Genomic DNA, 23,025 nt, shown 5'->3' with positions numbered 1-23,025 from the left:
TGTCTGATGTCATTCAATGATCACCCCAGAGTAAGCAGAGTCAGGGAGAAAATGAGATCTTTGTTCAACATGGTATTCTCACTATGAGGAATTCAGTAAACATTTGTTAAAAGAATGAATGAATAAATGAATGAAATGCTTTCCCGTCCCCCAAACTATGTTAAGTTCCCTTATTCTACGTACCCACAGACCACAGCATCCTGTATATGTAATAATGATGGGGGCTTACTATGCCTTTAATCCCCAGGTCAGATATCCTCTTCCAGGAAGCCTTCCATGACCCTCTGGCCTCGCTCAGGTTCCCTACCCCATCCCTGGCCATGCTGGACCTTCACTGGGGATGGTCTTTCTCCTCTAGACTGTGAACCCCAACAGGGCAGGGCCAGGGCGATCTCACGCACCACTGAGTCTCAGCACTGGGCTAGGTATAGGAAAGGAGATCAGTAGCAAGTTGTTGTTTTGCACTGACTAGGTGGTTAAAACATGGTTCGTATACTTTCTTGTGCATCAGAATGACTTTGGGGAGCTTGTCATAAATACAGACTCCAAGCCCTTCTCGTAAAAGTTCTGACTTAGTAGGTTTGGTGTTAAGCCCAGGAATAGGCATTTTTAACAAGTGTTCTCCCCCCGCACACACTGGGTAGTGTTATTTCAGAACCATGTTGTCCCCCAAACACTTACTTGCTGGATGAATTTCAGCAAGTGATTTTAGCTCTCTGAACCTGTTTCCTCTTCCAAAAATGGTTATCATTTAGCTCCTTGTGAGAATTTATGTTTCTATGATATATTTATGTGTGTGGATACTTTAAAAATGTTTGTCTCATCATTGCATTCCTAACTTCCAGGGTACTGGAAGTGGGTACTTTCTGAGTACCCATTGATGTGAGGCTTCACTGAGTTCACACATGTATAATGCATCTCACCATGCGTGGTGAGTAATAAGTACTCTACAGAGAGGTGTGGCTAGTGTCCCCCCCAATATCCAGGCTCCTTCTTTCTCATACTAATACAGATTTTAGCTGATCACATGACCACTCAGAATAAAGACTACATTTCCAGCATCTCCTGCAGCTGGGGTGGTCATGTGAATAGGTTCTGGCCAACGGGAAGTGAGAACAAGTGCTATTTCCGTGTCTCTTGACCACTGGCTTGGGGGCTTTGAGGCTGTGTATTTGTCTGGTTGTCAAATACACAGACAAGGATAGAAGAGTGGAGAGCAATCTTGAAATGTGAGCAAAGGCCACAAAGGTGGAGCAAGAAGATAGCAGGAGCATGGGTTCTGATGACGTCACAGAGCAGAACTGTCACACCCACGCTTACGGAGACAGAAATAAACTCTCCTCTCCGCCCTACTAAAGTCCTAGTTATTTTGGGTTTCTCTGTTTCACACAGTCACTACAGACAGAAGATTTTCTCTCGCTTTCACTTCCCACCCCGGGGTTCCCCAGTTCTGGGACCCCCTCCCCTCCCCACTTCTCAGGGCCCATCACTCACTCCTCCTCCTCCTCTGCCCCCTGCAGCCTCTGCTCCTTCCGCTGCTGCCGGCAGATGAGGATGCCTGTGGCGGCCACCGCGGTAGCAATGATGGCTGCAATGATGCCCCCGATGATGCCGCCCGTGGCCCCTGCGCCTGCTGTGTTGGGCGTCTCTGCAAGAAGAGGGACAGTGTGAAGGGGTCTCCAGGAGGAAGCCACAGCTCCTTATTCCTAGCCTCTCTCCCCAAGCCACCACCTACCTGCCTACCTCCTCTCCCAAGGGCAGGGGACATTGTTACACTCAGCTGATCCCTACTGAGCCTTTCTTGTGGGATAGTGGCGGACAACACCTACAAAAGTTCCTACTCCCATGGAACTTTCGTTCTAGTTGGGCAGGGAGACCCAACAGTACAGAAACAAATACGATAGCTAATATGCCAGGTGGCAGGAAGTCATGTAGGATAAAACTACACCGCGGGAAGGTGATAAGAAATGACAGAGCAGGTAGACAGAGCCTTTTTGCAAGCTGACATTTGAGCAAAGACCCAAAGGAGCTGTAAGGGGTGAGCCATAAGAATATGAGAGCATTCCAGGCAGAAGCGACAGCCAGTGCAAAGGCCCTGAGGAAGCCTCATGTTTTTAAGCAACAGCAAGGAGACCATGTGGCCAGAGCAGTGATGAGGGGAGGTGGTGGGGTGGAGCTAAAAGGCAGAGAATTGAGAGGGATTCTGGGGTTGGGTTCAGACCCACTCAATTTATTACAGGGAATGGAGTCACCCTAGGCAGAGGATCAGAGCTCCTCCAACCTAACAGGAAATGGGCTTGGGAGAAGCTCATGGCCCCCTGGCCTCTCCTGTGTAGCACTTCCCACTTCCTAAAGTTGTTATTGGAGCAATTACCTGTTTACGTGCCAATTTCCACACTAGACTGTGAGCTCCAAGGGCCAGGTCTGGCACACAGTTGGTGTTTGCTAGGTGTGTAAGGAGGGGCCAGCATGGGCGTGCAGGACCTAACGTATGCCAGACTGACAAAATTCCCACCCTCCCATGGTTGGAGGGGCAGGGGACGGGAAGAGGTGGTCCAGACAATAAACCAGAGGAAATACCACGTGTGCAAAAGCGCCTTCTCTCTTTCATCAAGCCCACTTTGCAGATAAGGAGATAAAGTCCCCCCGAGGAACCACGTCTAGATCCCTGGACTGTCGGATTGCCACCTCCTGTTCCACAGCCTGGCATCCTTGGGGGGGGGGGCTTGAGCGAGAGAATAACAGTAACTGCCTCACAGCCCATACCAGGTCATCTTAAAATTACTATTATTCCTGTCGTCCTTACTGATTGCACGTGGAGAGGACAGGGCTCAGTCTGCTGGAGTCACAGCTGTGTCCCCAGCAGGAAGTGGAAGTCAACACTGGTACTAGAAGGGAACTCACCAAGCCCCTCCAGGTGGCCGGGGCTGAGGCTTTGGGTTCAGCCTTACTGAGTCCCATGACAGCCTCAGGAGCAGGGACGAAGGCCACCAAAGGCCACCCTCCCACCCTCATTTTACAGAGGCAGCCATGGGGCTCCGGGGGAGCTGAGGTGAATGGAGTTTAACCCCGCCCCTCCCACTCTCCCACCTCAGTCCCCAGCCTGAGGTGGGGAGATTTTCTGGTTGGAAGGATCAGGAGGGATACGGAGCTGCAGCTCCTCCCTCTGAATCACTGAAAATCCCCTCTGGCTGGGCACCTAGGGACAGAGGAAGGAAGCTGGGAAAGGCCACTGTGGTATGGAGAGGGGACTTTCCTGGGTCCTCACTGTTCCCAGAGAATGAAGGGGGCAGCCCTCCCTGCCGAGATCCTCAGCCGCTTTGGGTGGGCGTCGGGTCTGAGCAGCCTCTAGAGGGTCAGACCATAGCATCCCTGCGAGGGTCCAGGAATCCAGAACCCCCGCCCTGTTCTCTCCAAGGCAGGCCTCCACTCACTGGTCTGGCCACTGCACCTAGGAAGGCAGCTTTGGTCCTAGAACCTTCGAGTCCAAGCACCCCAGCCTCTAAGCCTAGTTCCTAGTTCCACTGTCCTCGGGGCTCTCAGCATCCAAGGTGTCTTTCAAGGACCCAAACGGTCAGAGCCCCCCGACACCCCCAAGTCTAGCTCCACCTGGACTAGACATTCCCTGGGGCCTGGTTCAGCTCTTCCCACCCCCTGGGACTTAGCAGTCCCTGGTCCACCCCCCAAGGAGGGGGTCCGATGTATTACAAGACACCCCCGATATTTTCCTCCAAGGTGTTTATTAACTCCTGAGTGTCATAGAGCAGGGGCTGGGGCAGGCCAGAGCCAAAAACAAGTCTCTGGGGGGGTCCTCTGTGGGTCCCCCATCCTCTCCCCCATGCAGCCCTGTAGACACAAGTCCAGTGTGTCATATTCCACCTCCCTCTGAATCCCAGGAAAGTGGGAGGTAGCATTCGAGCTCCAGTATCTTCCAGACAAACGAGTCCAACCAGTCTGGAACCCATGGCTGGCACCGGCGGCTCTGTCTGTCTTTCTGTCTGTCTTGGAGGTCACACGTAAACCGCCCGCCGGGAGATGAGTGAGCCGTCCAGCTGGGACTCCATGTCGTCCTCGAGTGCAGGCGATGGAGGCAACATGAGGCCTTTCTCTGCCTTCTCCTCCTCTTCCTCGTAGCCCTCCTCTGCATCCTTGCCATCCGGCCCCAGGGGCCCAGGGGCTGTCGTCGTCCAGAAGACAGGGCCCCCATTCCCAAACACCTGAGTTTTCGGATCATAGGATCCTCCCCCGCCGTCTCCTCCTCCTCCTCCAGGGCTCTTCCTCCTCCTCCTCACCCTCAGCAGGATGAAGGCCAAGGACCCCCCAGCCAGAAGCAGCAGCACCAGCAGTGTCCCCCCCACGGCCCCCCACACCATTGGACCTGCGTCTCGGGGCGAGGCCCGGGGGGTGTCTGAGGAGAGAGAAGGAGGGGTGAGAGAAAGGGAGACACGAGGTCAAGAGGATACATCTGCGGGGACATAGCAGGGTCAGTGACAGGAATTAGGGAGATGACTGGGCAGAATGGAGGGGGGAGGAGGGAGAACCCACTCACTCTTTGCTACGGGTTGGGCGCTTTCTACATGGAGGGTGGCCAGCTGGTGGCCCCCAGATGGGTTTCCTTACACCCGCACAGTGTTATTAAACTTGCTAGCCAACACTTCAAACACCAGGTGATTTCACGGAAAATTCCAGATTTTATTTTGGGGGGGAAAAGATCAGATCTTGCAACACCAAACTCTCATCTCCACCTGGTGGTAACCTGTAGCTGAGTGAAGGCTGGTGACTTAAAAGGGAACGGCCACACTTGGCCACCAGGTCACTTGCCAGGACCCAGTAAGCATGTGAGTTTGCAACCCCCTGGGGATGAGCGTGTGGCTGTTTGATTCCAAAGCTTTTGGGCACCTGAGAAAAGGGGTACAGAAGGATGAGGGCCTTCCGGAGAGCTCCTCCCTTGGAGCGCTGGGAGCACCCGGTCCAGGTGGCATGGCCTTCTTGACTGGACCACTTGTCCCCAGAGTGGAAAATGGAGCTCACAAAGCCTACTGTCCCTACTCCCTCAAGTGTTCCCTGCAATGGCTGAACTGGTGGGAGAGGAGGGGTCTGTGGGAGGTGGAGAAGGAAGCCCGTCATCGTGAAGTGGACTTTGTCCGGAGGGCTCAGGAGGGAAGTATAAGAATGAAGGAGGGGCCCCGCACAAGGGACAGACACGTTGCAATGGGAACCTTGTCACAAACACCTCCCCACCTTCTGCATGTAGGGCCCACAGGGAGAGACTGGGGAGCCACTTACACCTAACCTTCCCCTCCCTGCACCTCTGCACACAGGAGGGGCGAGGGCCCAGGCTCCAGAGGACATCGATTGCTGGGAGTTTTCAAAAAGGGGGTCACGACCCAGTAGGCTGTCATCCTTTTTGTGACTCACAAGCAGCAGTAAGAAACACAGAATGAAAAAGTGTGCCTCAAGGGTGAAGGATAAGTAATATTTTGTGAGGGAATGTATACTCGTCTGTCTCTTCCTGGACACTGGGCGGAAGCATGAAGTGGACTTTGTCCGGAATGCCTGGAAACCAGCTTCAGTGTGTTGGAATGTTTGTCTCTTTCTGGGGGTGGTACTTTGGAGACAGTGGGTGAGTGTTCACGTGTCTGTGGGTTGAAAGTTCTCTGAAGTCTCCCTGAAGTGATGTCTAGCCTGCGGTGTGGCCTGGGTACCCATGTTTGCACTGGCATGAGCTCCACACCGTGTGACTGCCTGGGTGTGCGTGCACATGAGACTGTGGTTCCCCTGATCCCCTCGGGGTGTGACTCTGCCAAGACCTGGGTTTTCTCTCCGGGTGAGGCTATCTGTTGGCACACTCCCTGCCTGGGTCTGAATTTCTAGGGTGCTCGGTGTCCCCATTTCTGTTGGCATCCACCTGAAGGTGTGTGTCTCCCTTCAGGTGTGTGCGTTTGTGTCCCTGAGCGTGACAATGTGCTGAGGGCAGGCCAGCTGTCTCTCTGGGTATCTGGGTGTGTTCTCTGTGACAGTACCTCTGTGTAGGTCCATCGTATCTCCCTGTATCTGTGGTTAACTTTGGGAGGGGTAGTCAGGGAGGAAGGGGTCTCTCTCTGTCTCTCTCTGGGGGTGATTTTGTGCGCATTCCTCCTGCCCCTGGTTGGTGATAGGCCTCTGAGTATGTGTTTGATTGGGTGAATACCGCCAAAGGGCCGAACTCTGAGGCTGGCGTGTTCCCGGCGGTGGACAATCCTGGGGTTTCTGGGTGGGTTATGTGGGGGAGGGGAGGTATGTGTTCGTGGCTCTGTATTCCTCTTCAGTGTGACTACATCTGCGTAGGCACCCCTTGCAGGTGCCTACTGACTCAGTGTGGGTGGGGACCCGTTTCTCGGGTGTGTTTCTGGGGTAGAAGTTCAGGGGTGTATTTCCAGTTGGGTGCCTTGCTGGGTGGGTGAAGCTGACCTCCTCTGGGTGTGCCTTCGAGGGCAGGGCCTCTCGTTCGTCACTGTATTCCCAACATCAAAGGAAAAGCCTGGCCAAGAGGAAACCTCCACAAATATTTGTCAGATGATGATTTGTTGAAAGAGAATCTCTGTAACGGGGTTTCTGGAGAGTTTCTGAGGGTGTGCACCTTGAGACCATTGTGGGGTTTCTTTCTCAGCATGTGTATGAGTGACAGTGTTTTCATGTATGAACTGCGCTGTCTGCCACCCATGTTCCTTCCAGCGTGTCTGTGTGATAGTATCTCCCTTCAGCACAGTTGTCACCTGAGCATGACAACGTGCTGAGGGCAGGCCAGCTGTCTCTGGGTAGGACCATCATATCTCCCTGTGAGTGTCTGAATTCCTGAAACAGGGTCTGTTGTCACTTGGGTATCTTTCTAGAGGTGTGTGTGTGTGTATGGGGGGGATGTCTGTCTTCACACCTGTCTGCATTTGTCTGTGGTCACGTTTCGAAGGGGGCCCAGGCCACTGTCCCCAGTGTTGTGTGTTTTCACAGGCGTTGTGGCAGTCACACTGGGAGGGTGTTTCCCAGAATGGCTCTTCCTAGGTATGTGTGGCGTCTCGCGGGCTCTGGCTGTTTTCTGGCTTTGTTCAGTATCTTGGCTGTCCTCTCGGGTATGTGTGTGGTGGTGACAATGGGTTTACATTATGGGTGAGTGTTTTGATTCCAACGCATCTGGAAGCACAGGGTGTGTCTGTAATGCAGGTCCTGCTGTCTGTGGCTCTGACATGAAGGGGACTCTGCTCCCAGCACAGGATCAGTATTTGAATTTGGGGGCACATGGCGAGGCATGTGGCTCTACAGTTGTGATCTGACCCCATTTCCATCAGTGCACAGGCTGAGTTTGCCTTCATTTTTTCCCCCTCCGGCTACAAGTCTTGGGGCCTATCTGTGTCTCTGAGTTAAGATCAGGGAGACTCGGAGAACAGACCCATTTTGTCATCAGTCACCATTTCCAAAGTACCAACTCTAGAACCACAAACGTTCCACATGCACTAAACTAAAACTGGCTTCTAGATGGTACTGGCCAGCACTCAATGTTAAGAAATCTGTTTCTTACACAATTAGTTTCTGTCTAGCTGTCAGAGACGTGTCTGTCCCACCATTAATTGTGTGATTCTGTGGGTGTGTCCCACTGGCTGGAGCTCAGGGCAATGTCCCTGCATCTCCTCCTGAATCAGACCCTTCCCAGGTATCTCCTTTCTAGGAAGCCCCCAGCACAGTCCTCAACATCCTAACTCCTCTGTCAACACCTGCCCTGTCACCCCAATCCAGATCCTACCTGGGGACAAGAGAGAAAAGCCACACCACCTTCCTCTCCCATTAGCGAGGCGGGTCTGAATCCCTCCCCCAGCCGGCGGCACAGCCTCCCCCAATGCAGCCCCAGAACCAGAGGGGAGGAACATGTGGGGAGCACACCCAGTCATCACACGCCACCCCCAAGACCCGCTCACCGCGAACGAAGACCACTTGCTCGGCACGGCCTGTGCCCACAGCGTTGGTGACGGTGCAGATGAAGGTGGTGTTGACCAGCCTGTCCACCGAATGGATGATGAGCTGGGGGCCCCGGGCTATTGCTGAAGCTGGTAAGACGCCCAAAGTCCTGGAGGATGTGGGGGTCGTGTGAGGGGGACGGCAGGGTCCACAGAGGAGCATAGTCCTGCTCCCTGAGGACACAGTCCTCAGGAGCCAGCTCCAGGGACCTAAAACTTACTGCTTGGGCCCCCAAACTGCCAGCTCCCTCTTTCTGGCAGACTCACGGTTCAGGGCCCCAGCCCCTCCTCCCTCAGACCCAGGAGTCCAGATCCACCCAGGACTCACGTGCTCCACTCATAGCCTGTGGGCTCTGGGTTGCTGCGGACGTCACAGCTCAGGGTGGCCTCACTACGGCCGAGGTACCAGTTGTCATCATAGCCAGAGATGGAGACCTCGGGGGGATCTGGAGGAAATGGGGGGACTGGCTCAGAGACAGGAGAATCCCAAAGTGGGTGATAGGTAAGCAGATAGGTGGGGATGCTATAGAAACGGATGGGTTGGCAGGAGGACCCGTGGAAACTGCCAGAGCAAATCCATCTGGGCTGTGTCTACAGTAGACACTGTCCCCAGATGCCACTCAGATCACTTTGCGGAAGTTCGTGTTCAGTGCAGGCAGTGCCGGAGGGAGCCACTATAGACAATGTGTGTTATTTCTAACATGCCCAGAGTAGATAAGGGCAGCTGATTAAATCTTGTTAAATGTTTAATTGAAGACACTGCCTGGGGAGCAGTGTAGAAAATGCTGAGATGGGGCACGGGGTATGTTTGGAAGGTGACTGAAATAGCTGGCAAAGTCACTATTGGGCAGGGCCCGTGGGAAGAATGCCAGGGGGAGCTTCCATGGGTGATATTAGGGGGTGTCAGCGTGGGCAGTGTTTGGAAGAGCTAGCATAGAATGTCTTGGAAGGGTCAGTATTAACAGGGCCCTGTGGGGATGACGGGAATTATTTTGGGAGGTAGGAGTTGGCATAGAGACCCCAGAAGAGTCAGTATAGATTGTGGCCAGGGACACCCATTTAGACAGTGTGAATGGGTGTGTGTGTATGTGTAGACAATGCTGGGTCGGCCAGTGTAGACCCCGAGCTACTGCTGACATAGCCAGTGAGGGAGCGGTTGGGAGCAGTGTTTCCCACTAACTGTGGCAGCAGGGAGAGTGCCTAGTGAATCCAGTGTAGACAACGAGGGCAGTGTGTGGCTGTTGCCTGGGGAGCCAGTGTAGAAGTGTAGACAGTACACAGGAAAGCAGCGCCGAGGGCCAAGGCAGACATCACGTAGGGGCAGCTGAGACAGCACTGGGGGTGCAGTCACACCCTGACGCACTCACAGCGCACTGAGAGGGTGACGGGCAGCAGGTCTGGCTGCTCAAAGGTCTCGTGCTCCACTTTGCAGGTGATCTTGACACCATCTGCTTGGCTTGAGGGTACCAAAGTATAGCGGCTGGTGACAGTGACTGTGCCCGGCTGGGGCCCTGGCACCTGGCTCTCTTGGGCCTTCCCATCCAGGGGCGAGAACCAGGAGATGTGAGCAGGTGGGCGTCCGCCCATGGAGACGCAGCGGGCCACGGGCACAAGCTCCTGGCTGAGTATGACCTCCTGCGTTTCAGCATGGTTCCGGGGCTGGGCTGGGGAGAAGAACAGAGGGCGTGTGTCACTCTTCACCTGCAGTCATTCAACAAACACCTCAGCAGACGGGCCGAGCAGTGAAGTGCCAACTGCCTGGGTTCAAATCCCAGTTCTGCTGCTTAGTAGCTGCATGGCTTTGGGCAAGTCATTTCCCAACTCCGTAACTCCGTTTCCTCTTTTGTAAAGTGGTAATAATAAAAGTACCCACCCCATAGAATTGTGGTGTGGATTAAATAAATTGATATGTAAAGTCCTTTGGACAGTACCTGACACTCACTGTGCTACGTGTTAGTTATTATATTATCTATTCTGCTCTGCTAGAAAAGCAGAGACAGTGTCCAAAAACCTGGCAGAGGCTGAGATTTAAAAAGAAAAGCCAAGCAGAATAATGTGGTTCAGAGGGTCAGCTGAAAAATTTCCTACTTCTTTTCCTATAATCACCATTAGATTGTGGTGGCAGAAATGAGAAAAAGGCAATGAAGATGTCCAAAGCTCATAATTTTTTGCCCTTTTCACTTATCCTCCTGGAAAACATGGAAAAATATTAGGAGGAATAAAAACCTCCATGAGGAATACAGCCGGCACGGCGGCTCAGGCAGTTGGAGCTCCGCGCTCCTAACGCCGAAGGCTGCTGGTTCGATTCCCACATGGGCCAGTGCCAGATGGCTCAGTTGGTTGGAGCGCGGGTTTTCAACCACAAGGTTGCTGGATCGACTCTTTGACTCCTCAATTCCCGCAAGGGATGGTGGGCAGCGCCCCTTGCAACTAAGATTGAACACGGCACCTTGAACTGAGCTGCCGCTGAGCTCCTGGATGGCTCAGTTGGTTGGAGCGCGTCCTCTCAACCACAAGATTGCCAGTTCTACTCCCGCAAGGGATGATGGGCTGCGCCCCCTGCAACTAAAAATGGCAACTGGACCTGGAGCTGAGCTGCACCCTCCACAACTAAGATTGAAAGGACAACACCTTGACTTGGAAAAGTCTCGGAAGTACACACTGTTCCCCAATAAATTCCTGTTCCCCTTCCCCAATAAAATCTTTAAAAAGAAAAAACTTCCATGAGGAGTAATAATGCCAACCCATAGTTATTGATGTGTGTCCATAACCAGACTGTCCCCTGAACTGACTCACATCTCTAGTTCCCTTCTGGACCTCTCCATCTGGGTATCTCCTGAGCTTTTTAATGTGGTATAGCCCTCCTCTCCTTTCCTCTTCTTCCTCCTTCTCTCCTGACTGCCACAGAGTCTCCAATGGGCCTCCCCACATCTTCCCTGGTCATCCTCCCATCTGTCCTCTGATGGCTCCAGGTACTCCACCCCATTCGGTCCCCCAGCCCCTGCTCCCACCCACTGAGGGGTCTTGATGACCTTTAAATCCTCAGGCCTCCCTTCTCCTTGGCTCGCTCTTCCTCCTTCTCCAGATCCCGGCCTCACTTCGTCAAGGGAGCTTTCCTGACATCTGACTCTCGCCCACTAGTGGCACTCGCATCAGAGGCTTGGCTGTTCTGTACTCCTGCCCCAGAAGGTGCCTGGTGCATGGTAGGTGCCCTCTATGTATGTCTTGAACAGAATAAACATTACACAAGAAGAGAGATGTCTGAGAGGGGTGGAGGTGGGGAGAAGAGCTGTGCTTTGAGTTATGCAAAACTGTGTTTCAGCTCCTTAAAAAGTGTTTACCTGGAAATGGTACAGGGTAGATGTCTCAAACTCTCTGGGGCTGAGAGGAGGAAAATAAAGTGTCCAGAGTGACCTGGGACATTGCTGGGGGAAGGTGAGATTCCAGGGGAATGCCAAGATTTAGCAAGAAACAGCATCCTTTGAAAAAATGCCTTCCCTGAGTCTGCCCCATTTCACTAAATGGTTGTGCTCCTCGCCCTCCTGTTGGAGCCAGAAGGCTGGGAGTCCTTCCTCAACTCACGGACAAGCACCTACTACTATCTCCTAAAAGTGGCCTTTATTCCATCTACTTCTTTCCACCCACCACCCCCTGCTTCTGCCTCTTCCAAGCCAATGCCTTCTCCCACCTGGTCTCCCAGCTTCCATCTACCTTTGTGTCCTGGTCTAATGTCACACCCCCCGCCCCATTCATTATCTTTTTAATAATATTAACAATCTGATCAGTGTGTTTTGAATCCTTCCCGATGGCTTTGGATGAAGTCCAGCCTCCTATGAGGCTCATGCAGTCTGGCCCTGTTGGTTTTCCTGCCTTGTTGAAAGTCACTCAAGCCCTGGGCACCAGCCTCCCCGGGCTCCTTTCTGTTCCTGGAACACACCAAGCTCACTCTCACCTCCCAGTTTTTGTACGTGTTCCCTCAGTGCATCCAGTCCTCTGCTGGTGGCTGTGTGCCCATGGGTGGCTCTTTCTTACACTTTAGGACTTCACTAAGAGCTTTTTCTTGAACATTCTACCTAAAAAAGGCCACTGCAGTAGTCTCTTACTCTGAGTATTACAACACCCTGGTGTTCCCTTTGTTCACTAATTTGATTGTTCTTCTCTGACTTTACTCTAGAATATTTCCCACTCCTCCCCTACTAGTTGCCATTACCTCCTATCTGGATTTATGCAATTAATCCTCTGTGATCTCCCAGCTTCTACCCTCACCCCCTACCTGCAGCCGGAAGGAGCCTGTGAAAACCCAAGTCAGCTCATACGCTTCTCTGCTCAGAACTTCCCGTAGCTCTTGTTCTCCCAGGGCAAAAGCCAAAGTCTTCACGTGGTCTACGAGGCCGTCTGTGATCCATGCCATCCACCATCTCCTTGACCTTGTCCCTACTTTCCCCCATTCATGCATCTCCAGCTACATGGACTTCTTTGTTCTTTCTCAGATATTCCAGGTGCAAGCTGCTTCAGGACCTTTGCACTTACTATTCCTTCTGCCTGAAACTCTCTTCTCTTAGATAGACCTCAGGGCTCCCTCACCTCCTACTTTTTGTTCAAATATCACCAGACCATCCTAGCTAAACGGTAACCTGCTCCCCTCCAACTTCCACAGCACCTATAACCACTTGACTCGCTCTTCTTTTTCTTATGTTATTTACTCTCTGGTACTCCCTTATTGGAGTATAAGCTCCAGGAGGGCAGGGAGCTCTGTTTAATCACCATTTATTCCTAGAGCCTAGAATAGTGTCTGGCACACAGTAGGTATTCAATATATATTTGCTGAACGCCTTGTTGCCTGCTGTATCCCCAACTTGCAGAACAGCATCTGGCAAACAGTAGGTGTTTAATGAACATTTGCCAACTGACTGAAGACCATGGAGAAAGCAGAGAGAGAAATAAACCCGCAAGGGGGCTCTCCCACACTGAGCCCCTCCCACTTCCCTGCCATCCCACCGAGGCTCACCTGTGGCTCTGAGCCAGGTCACCCCACGACTGGTGCCCTGGGGGAAGGTGGCAAACTCGCAGGAGTAGTTGCCCTCATCCTCCACAGTCAGCCCCCGGAGGACCAGCGTGGCGTCCCGCATCTCTATTCCCCGGCCCTGCTTGGGCCCGGTGCTCTGTCCCATGGCGAGGAAGGACAGCCGCTCCTTGCCAAATTGTGGGCTGGGGAAGCTAAGACCATGAGAAGGGTGAAAGGCGGCCACACTCTGGCTCTCCTTAGGTGGGTCCAGGCGTTGCCACGTCACCTGTGAGACATTGCCTTCAGGCCCTTGAGTCAGTAGGTGGCACGGCAGCTCCACAGTGTCCCCCAGGCGGCCCGATACCTCAGGTGGCATGCGAACTCGTGCATCTTGGGCTCCTGGGGAGAAAGGAAACGGAAAAGTCAGGTGGAGAAGGACCCAGCCACTTCCAGGCCCAGCAGAGCCATCATGGAGGGGGCCCCACGGGGAAATGCAGGCCATACTGCAATGTGCAAGCCTCTTCCAGGTCCCAGATTCCAAAAAGGCCAGCAGGAAAAGATATTGAGGAAAACGAGGGACATTTATGAGTCCAGATCAGATTACATGTTATTATGGAATTACTATTAATATTCTTAGATGTTAGGATGAAATTGTGGTTATGCAGTATTTTTTTAGAAGATGCAGGGTTAAAATGTCATGTCTGTAACGTACTCTCAAATGTTTTTTCAGCAAAAAACAACAAAAAAAGGTACAGAAAAAGCGATGCAGCAAATGTGGCAAAATGGGACCCACTGTCAAGTCTAGCCAGAAGGGGAGGGAGGCTCCTGGCTCATTCTTCCAACTCACACAGTATGTTTGAAATTTTTCAGTATCAGATGTTGGGAGGGAAACAAAAATCCTCTGAAACTAATAAAAGCCTATCACAAAATAAATGTTTAAAAATTTGAAGTTTGAGGATTGTCTTCAGCCTTTTCTGCACAGTAATATACTTTCCCTCATCTTTTTATAAAACCTACATCTCTCTTAGCCTACCTTTTTTTTTTTTTTTTTTTTTGAGGGTGCAGCTCACTCACAGTGGCCCATACAGGGATCGAACCAGCAGCCTTGGTGCTACCAGCACCAGTCACTAACCAACTGAGCTAACCTGCCACCCCTTAGACTATCGTTCCCCCCCTTCTTTCACCTGCCCCCGACTCCATTTCAAGCCACAGCTCGCTGGCCCATGCTGGTATTATGAGCCTTGTGCTCCCCCGGGCTAAGGCAGTCGGTCTCCGGTCGCTGGTTGGTGACTCACAGCAGCTCATGGCAGCTCTCACCACCCCTGGCGGGCCACCCCTGGCAGCACACCATAGCCCTCTGCAGCACAGCCACTCACTCCGAGCTCCAGCTGCTCACAGCAACCCAGCTCTAGGGAGAGCTGTTGTTCACAATCTTAGCTGTAGAGGGCGCAGCTCACTGGCCCATGTGGGAATCGAACTTGAGACCTCGGTGTTAGGAGGACCATGCTCCAACCACCTGAGCCACCAGGCTGGCCCACTATCTTATCTTTTCTTTTCTTTTTTTTTAACAGGCTTATTGAGATATAATTCCCATTCATCCATTAGAAGTGTACAATTCAATGGCTTTTGTATATTCATAAGAGTTGTGCAACAGCACTATAATCAATTTTAGGACATTTTTATAATCCCCCAAAGAAATCCTTGTACCCATTAAACAGTCACTCTCTGTTGCTCCCACCTCTCAGGCCCTAACTATCACTAATCTACTTTATGTCTCTATAGATTGCCCTATTTTGGACATTTATATAAATACATGGCCTTCTGTGGCTGGCTTATTTCACTCAGCATGTTTTCAAGGTTAATCCATGCTGCAACACGTGATAGTACCTTGTTATTTTTCATGGCCAAATAATATTCCATTGTCTGGATAGAATACATTTTGTTTATCTATTCAGTTGATGGACATTTGGGCTGTTTCTACTTTGGGACAATGATGAATAAAGCTGCTGTGAACATTTGGGTACAAGTTTTTGTGTATTATATGTTTTTATTTCTCAGCTTATCTTTTGTTTTCCCACTTTTAATAAAGACCGGAATAAAAAAGATTTTTCTGTTGTGCCAGGCAGTACAGCATGGCGACTGAGGGTACAGACTGCACGTGTTCGAATCCTGGCTCTACCACTTGCTGGCTGTGTGATCTTGGGCAAGTCATTTAACCTCTCTGTGCCTCCATTTCCTCAGCTATAAAATGAGGATAATAACCATGCCCACCTCTAAGGGGTTGTTATAAGCATTAAGGAATATTTGTAGAGCGCTTGGCTCAGGGCCACAGGAAACACGAGATCAGTGCTTATCAAATAAACACAGCCAGCTAAGTATAATTACAAGTGGCCCTTGACACACAGCCTCGAGGGAAGGCAAAGGGTACACGCCCCCATTCTCAAGGGTCAACTGCTGCCCAGCTGTCTGACAGATCCTCTGGCAGGGGACAGTCTCAGGGGCTTTTATCAGTGAAGGCCATTGTGTGATAGTACACGATCTCATGGACTACCCACACACTCCCGCAACTCAAACCCAACGGTGCCACCTTGGGAGATGGGGCTGAGCCCCCCTCTGCAAGGGCCACACTGCAGAGTCTCAAGAGTGCGGGACCCTGGAGCAGACCACCATGGGCTTCTTTCTAGCTCTTTGCAGGTGGGTGACCTTGTTTCTGAGCTTAAGCTCCTCCATCTGTAAAATGGGGATGTTTAAGCTGCCCAGCAGGGTCCCTGTGACAATTCCATGAAATGATTTTCTCCCATAAGCTCTTCATAGGGCCTAACACCGCTGAGTCAAGCAGAGGTGGTCAGCTGCCCACTGCAGTCCAAATCCACTCTCACTAGTATTTCCTTTTGACCCTCACAGCATCGTTTCCAACTGAACTAGCAGCACAGAAGGGTCTGGAGATTAAATGTGAAACTCCAGACAAAAACGGACGTGGGGCACCGGGTGGGGGTGGGGGGCAATGGGACGGACTGAAACGGACAGGTGAGCCGAGGAAGGGCCAGGGCCACCTCATTCCCTCAGGGCACTCCCTCAGGTGTCAGGACCCTTCTTCACCCAAAGGCAGGGTGTGGGACAATAGTACCCAAAGGCTCTATACCTTTCTAGCTGGGTGAGGAGGGAAAGGCACTCAGGAAAAACATCCAGGCTGCTGAGCTAAGGAGAGCAAACTAGGGCGGGACCAAGAAGTTAGGTTTTCTCCTTGAGGCAAGCGGGAACCATTGAGGGTCCCTTAGTTGGAGAATGACTTGGCTTAAACCAAGGGGGTCTGGAGGGAAGGTGGAGCTGGGCAAAAATGGATGACCAGATAGCAAAAGTTCCTGGAAAATGTGTGTCAATAAAAAGATCCAGAAATTAAAACTGAAACTGAGTGTAGATCTTGAAGAGATTTAGTGATGAGGGAGAGAGCAGAACCTGAGAGAACCTTCTCCCCAGTCATTCTTTCCCATTCTATGCAAATCTAAATAGTGACTCAATAAACAGGACCTGGGTGTTAGAGGGTCAGCCCCTGAGGACATGGATTTGTCTGTCCCATTCCCTCCAGTATCCAGAGCCTACACTAGGGTCTGGCAGGTAGTAGGTGCTCAATAAATACTGTTGAATGACTATCAGGCTCTGTACTGGGAGCGGGTGCCACAGAAGTGCCAGACCAAATCAGGTCCTCCAGGAGTTGACATTCTGGTGGGAAAGACAAATATTGCACAAACAGTCACGATCAAGGATACTGTTAAGGCTGAAGGGGGTGGGGGTGGGGGAAGAACCCAGAGCAGGGGCCTGAGACATCTGAGGGAGGGCAGGAGGGCTTACTGGAGGAGGAGCCTTTCCAAGGGAAGTCAAGCCACAGAGCCCCACACCCCTCTCTCTAGGTCCCTGGTCCCTCCTGGGAAGCAGATTTCCTGTCCTTAGTAAGTCCTTGTGATTCCAAGATGCCTCCATTCCTCTTCTAAGGGAGGAAGCCCTCCCATACCTCGGTTGGTGTCTCAGCACTGTTGGCTTTAAAAAAAACCAAAAAAAACCCAGCCCACTTTTAGCTTCTTTTGTTTTCTTTATAATTATTTTTGTTGTTGTTGTTGTTTTACTGTTAGCTTCTTGTGGGGCAAACGCCTCAGGTAGTTTTTTCACCCCCATACTCTGTCCCAGATAGCCACACACCTCTCCCCTCCCTCACTCGGTTCTAAGATCCTGCGGCTATCAGGTTCCCATTCGAAGTTTCTAATTCTGGATGAAAGAACAGCATGGCTCAGCCCCTGTGGCATTACCGGTCCATTTTTTAGGCATTTCCATTTCAGTAATAGGTTTAGGATCTCACCCCACATGCAATCCATCAGGAAATCCTGCCAGCTCCATCTTCAAAATACATCTACAAGCGGATCACATCTGACCCCGAAACTGCCGCCATCCTGGTCTAATCCACGGTTACCTACCCGAGTCATTTCCCCCCATGGAGGATGGCAGTGGCCTCTCAATCTGTTCCCACAAGCAGCCAGAGGGTTCCTGTTAGAAGCTACAGCATAGTAAAGCCCTCCTCTCTGCTCAGGCCCTTCTGTGGCTCTCTCCTTACCCAGAAAAAAACGCTCAAGTTTTTACATTTGGACCTCATCTCCCAACCTTTCTGGTTGGCGCACCCTGCTCCAGCCACTGACCTCTTCACTGTTCCTCAAACGTGTCAGGCACATCCCATCTCAGGGCCTCGGCACTTGCTGTTCCCTGATCCTGGAACACTCTTCCCCTACGTGTGCCCACGGCTCCCTCCCTCATTTCCTTCAGGTCTTTACCACCCTAATGATAACAACTTGCAGACTCTGCTTTATCTTTCCTTTAGCACCTGATGTATCTTCCTCACTAGAACATCAGCGCTGGGGGCAGGGATCTTTGTCTTCTATGTCTTGTTTCCTGTGGCACCCCGAGAGCGTAGCACATTGCCTGGCACACTGCAGGAGCTACATACATGTGATGAATGAATGAATGAATGAGGATGGGAAATCAACAGTGCACTAGATCACACAAGCTGAGGCTGAGTTCGAGCTTGGGGTTTTTCCTGAGGGCACTGGGGAGCCACAGAGAGTTATGAGCAGGGGGAGGAACAGGGTTAGGTTTGTACTTTAGAAAGAGCCCTCAGAATGGAGTAGGGCAGGGATCCAGGGGAAGAAAGGGCACCTGGACTAGGTAGGGGCAGTGGGGATGGAGGATGAACCAGACTGGAACACATTCAGAAGTTGGAATGGTTAGGAAGACATTGAGGCTGACAGGCTGTGGTGATGAGGGGGGGCGGGCTGGTGTCCACATGATTTGCATTTCAGAAGGAGGCGGAGGCGGGGGAAGTGAGGCCAGGAGGGCAGCTGACCTGGGGCTAGGACCCTAGTGTCCAGCATGCTGCGGGGGTGGGGGAGGTGCCTGTGCCCTGACCTTGGCTAGGACGTGGCCAGCCCCACAACGGGGGAGAGTGGCCATGGGAACACTGGCCTCCCTCAGCTTCCCTTGGGAAACTAGACTGGTGACAGTTTCATGAGGTGTCAGTTGGGTCCCCAAACACACTTCCTCTCCCTTTGGCCCGGGCCTGCAGGCTTCCTGTAGTGGCAGAGTAGGGTGTATCATGTGAGCCTAGGGGAAAACTTTGGGGAACAGAGACACAGAGCCTGGGACCCTGGGATCGAGGGAAGGGTAGATCAAGGCAGAGAGGAGGAGGTACAATGACTTACGGACCCCTGGAGGAGGAGGGGGCTAGGGGCTGGTCTCTAGGGTCTGAGACTGGAGTCCTGCCTGGCTGGCTCTTGGGGGCTTGGCTCACCCCCTCCAGACCTATAAAGCTCCAGTGTGACCTGCCCTCTCCCACAGGGTGCGGCCAGACTCCAGCAGGCCCTTGAAGGCTGGCGTGCTTTAAGCGCTGGCCTCAGCTGCTGCCTCAGCCACCTCGTTAATTAATTAATTGCATTAATCACTGTGCCCACCCCCACAGCAGACATCCGGGAGCCGGTTTGGGGGGGTGAGCAGCAGCAGTAGCAGCCAGGATATGGCGCTGGCAGCCAAGGCCTGGATTTCTGCACCTGCCTCCCCTTTCGGCAGGGGCTTGACACCCTGAAGGCCTCCCTTTTGGTGTCTCGTATTTCTGGGGGTGAATTGCTAGGACTGCACTTCCTGGCTGAGCCCCTCAGACAGAACCCCTCACATGCTGCTCTGTCCAGTCCAGAGTTTACACCTAAACATTTCTGTCTCTCCAATCTCGTATCTCTCTCTACATCTGGTTCTTAAGGCCCGAATCTGCCTTAAGATTCCCCAACTCCTCTGTGTCCCCAACTCCTAGGGGCTCTGGTCTCTGCTCGTCTCTCATATTCTAACAGCTTTATTGAGACATATTCCCAGACTGTACAGTTCGTCCATTTAAAGCGAACAGTTTCAACGACTGTTAGCGTATTCGTAGATCCGTACATCCATCAGCACTATCAATTTCAGACCATTTCACTAGCCGAAGAAGATACCACATCCCTTAGCCGTTCTCATATTCTCTCCTCTGTATCTCCGCCATCTGCAGTCTCAGTGTTTCTGGGTCCGAGTCTCCCAGTCTCTGGAATCTGGCCCTTGGCATCTATTCCCCAGGTCTCCGGTCTCTCGAGGTTTTGTGGTCCACATCTTTCAGGGTCTCTGTTTCTCTCTGTCTCAGACCCTGGGATCTCCTTGCCTCTGGGTGTCCCCATGTCTCTCCACATCTCTGACACACTTTCTCTCTGTCTGGGCCATCTCACTGGGTCCTTTCATCTCCTCCCCCTCCTGCTTCATTTCTCTGCATCGCTGGGACATTAAAAATGTAACAGCGTCCCAGTCAGCAGCGGGGGAGCTGGCTGTCGTGCCCAACTCCCTGTCCCTCCCGTGTCCACACTCCCTGTGGCCCTGCACACTGCTGGCCTTGAGGCGTCTGTGCCCTGACCTCCATCAGTCATGGAGAAGGTCTTTTGGGCTCCCTTCCTGTCGCCAAACCTCTAAGTCTCCTTAGGCGGTTCCTGCCTTTATCCTGGGGTTTCTGTCCAGCTCCCTTCCCCCTGCCATTCTCTGTCCCATCCCAGTGTCTTTCTGCCCCATCCTTTCCCCCATCTGTCAGCTCCGTTCTGTGTCTGACCCCGTCCTTAAATCTGTTTCTGCCCCCGTCTCTCTATTGGCTTCTGTCCCCATTTCTGCATCTCTATCCTCTCCAACTATCCCTCTCCCCATTTCCTTGCTCCGGTCCCCCTTCCCTAATAAGAGACAGCAGGCCTGCAGTCCCCTCTCCTCCCATCCTCCTGCAGGGCTGCTAGCTGACAGGGATGGGCAGTGAAAGCTGGGGAGGACTGGGGAGGGAGTTGGCCCAGCAGAAAGCCTAGGTGGTGAACCCTCATTCCTGGAGACCAAGGAGAAGGAAGCTTAGGAGCTAGAGACAGGTAAACAGAGATGGGAGCAAAGAGAGAGATGGAGAGAAGGGAAGAGAGAGGGAGCTTGGAGATGGAGACAGAGATGGGAGGAAGAGAGAAGAAAATGAAGAGATGAAGGGGGAAGAGAAAGTGAGGCAAGGAGAGTGGAGGAGGAAGGGAGAGAAGGAGGGAGACTGAGGTGGGGGGAGGGAAAGGGGGAGGCAGCGATTGAAGGCACAAGGATGAAGCCTCAGCAAACAGGAAGGCCTCCTCCCCAGGTGCTAAGAGCTTTCACAAGGGATCAGTGGAACCTCCGGACTCCTCTCAGTGGCTCTGCCAGGAGGGAACTGTGATCCGTTTTACTAAGGAGGAAATGGAGGCACCTTCTGGAGCCCACCCGGTAGAGCAGGGTCAGGAAAGACTCTGCAGTCTACAGTCTGGCTTCCCAGGGTGAGACTGGCTGTGGATCTTGACCTTTTGAAGCCACTGTGTCCTCATCTGCAAAACGGGAACGGGAGAAGGACCGTCTCCTACAGCGATCTAGAGCCTTCCATGAGATCAAGCACCAAGTCAACACCTGGGTCCAAGTGGGGTGGAGTCCGAGCATTCCCCCAAGGGTGGTAGGTCCTAACCTCACGTCCCCTACTCTGGCACAGAAGGGAGAGACCGGATGGAAAAGAGTACCCAGTTCTGGGTCAAGGCTGGGAGACAACTCAGAGAGATGCTGGAAAAATGAGTCCAGAGGAGCGACCCAGGTTCCCCCAAATCCTTGGGCAAACCCTTGGGAAACCCAGGACCCCGAGCTTCCAGTTGGGAACAAACAGCCGGATCACCTGCAAGGGGCGGGGCCAGAGCCGGCTTCACCAGTTTCCTCCCAGCCCCTCCTCCCCTGAGGGCTGCGCCCCTCACCCACCCGGGTTGGGGGTGGGGAATAGGAGGGGGCTAGTGGGCTAAGCAGAGGGAGGGACGGGGGATGAGGGCGGCGTCTCCTCCAGTCCACCTCCCGCAGTGGCTCGGAGGACAAAGGCGCGACTACAGCAAAGATAAGGTCCCGAAACTCAGGAGTCCGGTACCAGGAGCCAGGAGAGCGCCCGCCCCACCCCGCCCGAGCTCGGCGAAAGTGAAACCGGGAAAACTTCCCCAGGGACGTCCCAGCCGACGTACGGCTCAGAAGGAAAAGATCCCAGCCTGCGAGACTCGACCTCCTACTCCACTTCCTCGTCCACCCAGCTGACCGAGCCTCCAGCTTCCAGACACCTCCGGCCCTCGATTACATCTAGAACCCAGAAGACAGGGTCCCTGCCCACATTCTGGACCTCAGGAGACATTCCCATGCCCACAATTAAACCTGAAGCCCACGATGTAGGGCCTCTTGCACACACTCCCATTCTACCTGGGACCCAGGAGACAGAGCCCCCTGCTCACAGTTAATCTGGAACCCACAAATGTGAGCTCCTGCCCCCAGTTCTACCAGGACCCCAGGAGACAGAGCCCCTAGCCTTCATTCTACTTGGGACCCAGGAGGCAGAGCCTCCAGCCCCTAATTTTTCTGGAACCCAGGAGTCAGAGCCCTCAGCTCCTTGAAGCCCCTCCCCAGGTCACCCCAACTCTCATTCTCGTCTCTCCAAGGGACCGAAAAGTCGAGCTCCCCGCCCCTCTCAAAAACCTCGACATCTGGCCCCCTGCCCTCAATTCTTCCTGGGCCTCAGACGCCCAAGCTTGAGAGAAAGAAAAATGGGGCGCCAGGGGCTGTGATCTCGCCTCATCATCGTGACCTTCCTGTTGGGGGGAGTGGGAGACAATCCCCCATTCCTGAGGGAGGGAGCAAAGACAGAAACCCAGATCCAGGTTAACTGAACGGCGGGGTGCGGAGGAGGCGCGAGGCCTCGCGTTTAACCCTTTTGGCGTCAGAGTCTGAGGAAGGGGTAGGAGGTAACAAAAGTCCGGTGCAGGATGGAGAATTGGGATTAAGAAGGGTGGTGGGGGGTGAAAGGGATGCAGAGCTTTGGATTGGAGTCTCAGAGAGAGAATGCGGTGTGTGGGGGTCGGAGTCGGTGGCGCCAGTCAGAAAAAGGGAGCAAGACGGGGACTCGGTGAACTAGGGGAGAAGTGGGGGTAAGATGCTCAGGCTACCCCCCCCCAGAAGGTGGGGAGGGGCTGGGTCCGCGAGGGGCGAGGAATGCCTGCGGTCTCTCACCGGTTTCTTGGAGCAGCAGCAGCAGCAATGGCAGCAACGGCAGGGTCGGCGACGATCTCGACGGCGGGAGGGCTGCGGCCCGGGCCATGGGGGGCCCGGGGTGGGAGTGGGCCCGGGCGGGGGCCTGGGGGCCACACTGCGTGCGCCGAGCGGCTGGGCGGGCGAGCAGGTGCCGGAGGGGCTCCGGCTCCTGGCCGGCTCCTGCTGAGCTGTTTCTCCCGCACGGATCTCAGGGGCTCGGCTCTCCCCGCTCTGTGCCCCCGGCCCCTCTCTTCTTTCCGCCCGTTCAGACTCGTGACGTCACACGGCCCACCCCTTCCCTGACCCCCCACCGGCCGGGCAGATCTTGAGCTCCGGCCCCGCCCACTCCTGGGATTCCTTGTTGTCCCTCCCAGTGATTCTACGACGGTCCGCCCC

At 53.3% G+C, this 23,025-nt stretch overlaps 1 protein-coding gene and 1 long non-coding RNA gene across 3 annotated transcripts in view; one reads left to right on the top strand and one right to left on the bottom strand.

The window, feature by feature from the left end:
* Positions 1-2,589, top strand: part of LOC308490476 — a 5,901-nt gene extending 3,312 nt beyond the window's left edge. The window contains exon 5 of the long non-coding RNA XR_013992215.1: positions 1,521-2,589. This is a non-coding gene — a long non-coding RNA (uncharacterized lncRNA). The remainder of the gene's footprint in view (positions 1-1,520) is intronic.
* The window catches only part of NECTIN2 (nectin cell adhesion molecule 2), a 25,319-nt gene extending 2,294 nt beyond the window's left edge, over positions 1-23,025 (bottom strand). Inside the window, exons 1-6 of one of the 2 annotated variants that reach the window (XM_081032757.1) lie at positions 22,609-22,925; positions 12,994-13,389; positions 9,353-9,649; positions 8,314-8,431; positions 7,947-8,095; positions 1,495-1,648 (exon numbers count right to left, since the gene is read on the bottom strand). In XM_081032757.1, coding sequence (XP_080888883.1) covers positions 1,495-1,648; positions 7,947-8,095; positions 8,314-8,431; positions 9,353-9,649; positions 12,994-13,389; positions 22,609-22,696 — 1,202 coding nt within the window. In that variant the 5' untranslated portion in view covers positions 22,697-22,925. Of the gene's footprint in view, positions 1-1,494; positions 1,649-3,727; positions 4,409-7,946; positions 8,096-8,313; positions 8,432-9,352; positions 9,650-12,993; positions 13,390-22,608 lie in introns of those variants that run through there. The other variant, XM_081032758.1, reaches the window with a different exon arrangement.

Source organism: Rhinolophus hipposideros, assembly GCF_964194185.1.
Source record: "Rhinolophus hipposideros genome assembly, chromosome: 21".
Taxonomy (NCBI): domain Eukaryota; kingdom Metazoa; phylum Chordata; class Mammalia; order Chiroptera; family Rhinolophidae; genus Rhinolophus; species Rhinolophus hipposideros.
Note: the sequence above shows the minus strand (reverse complement) of the source record. Positions and strands in the feature narration are given on the sequence as shown.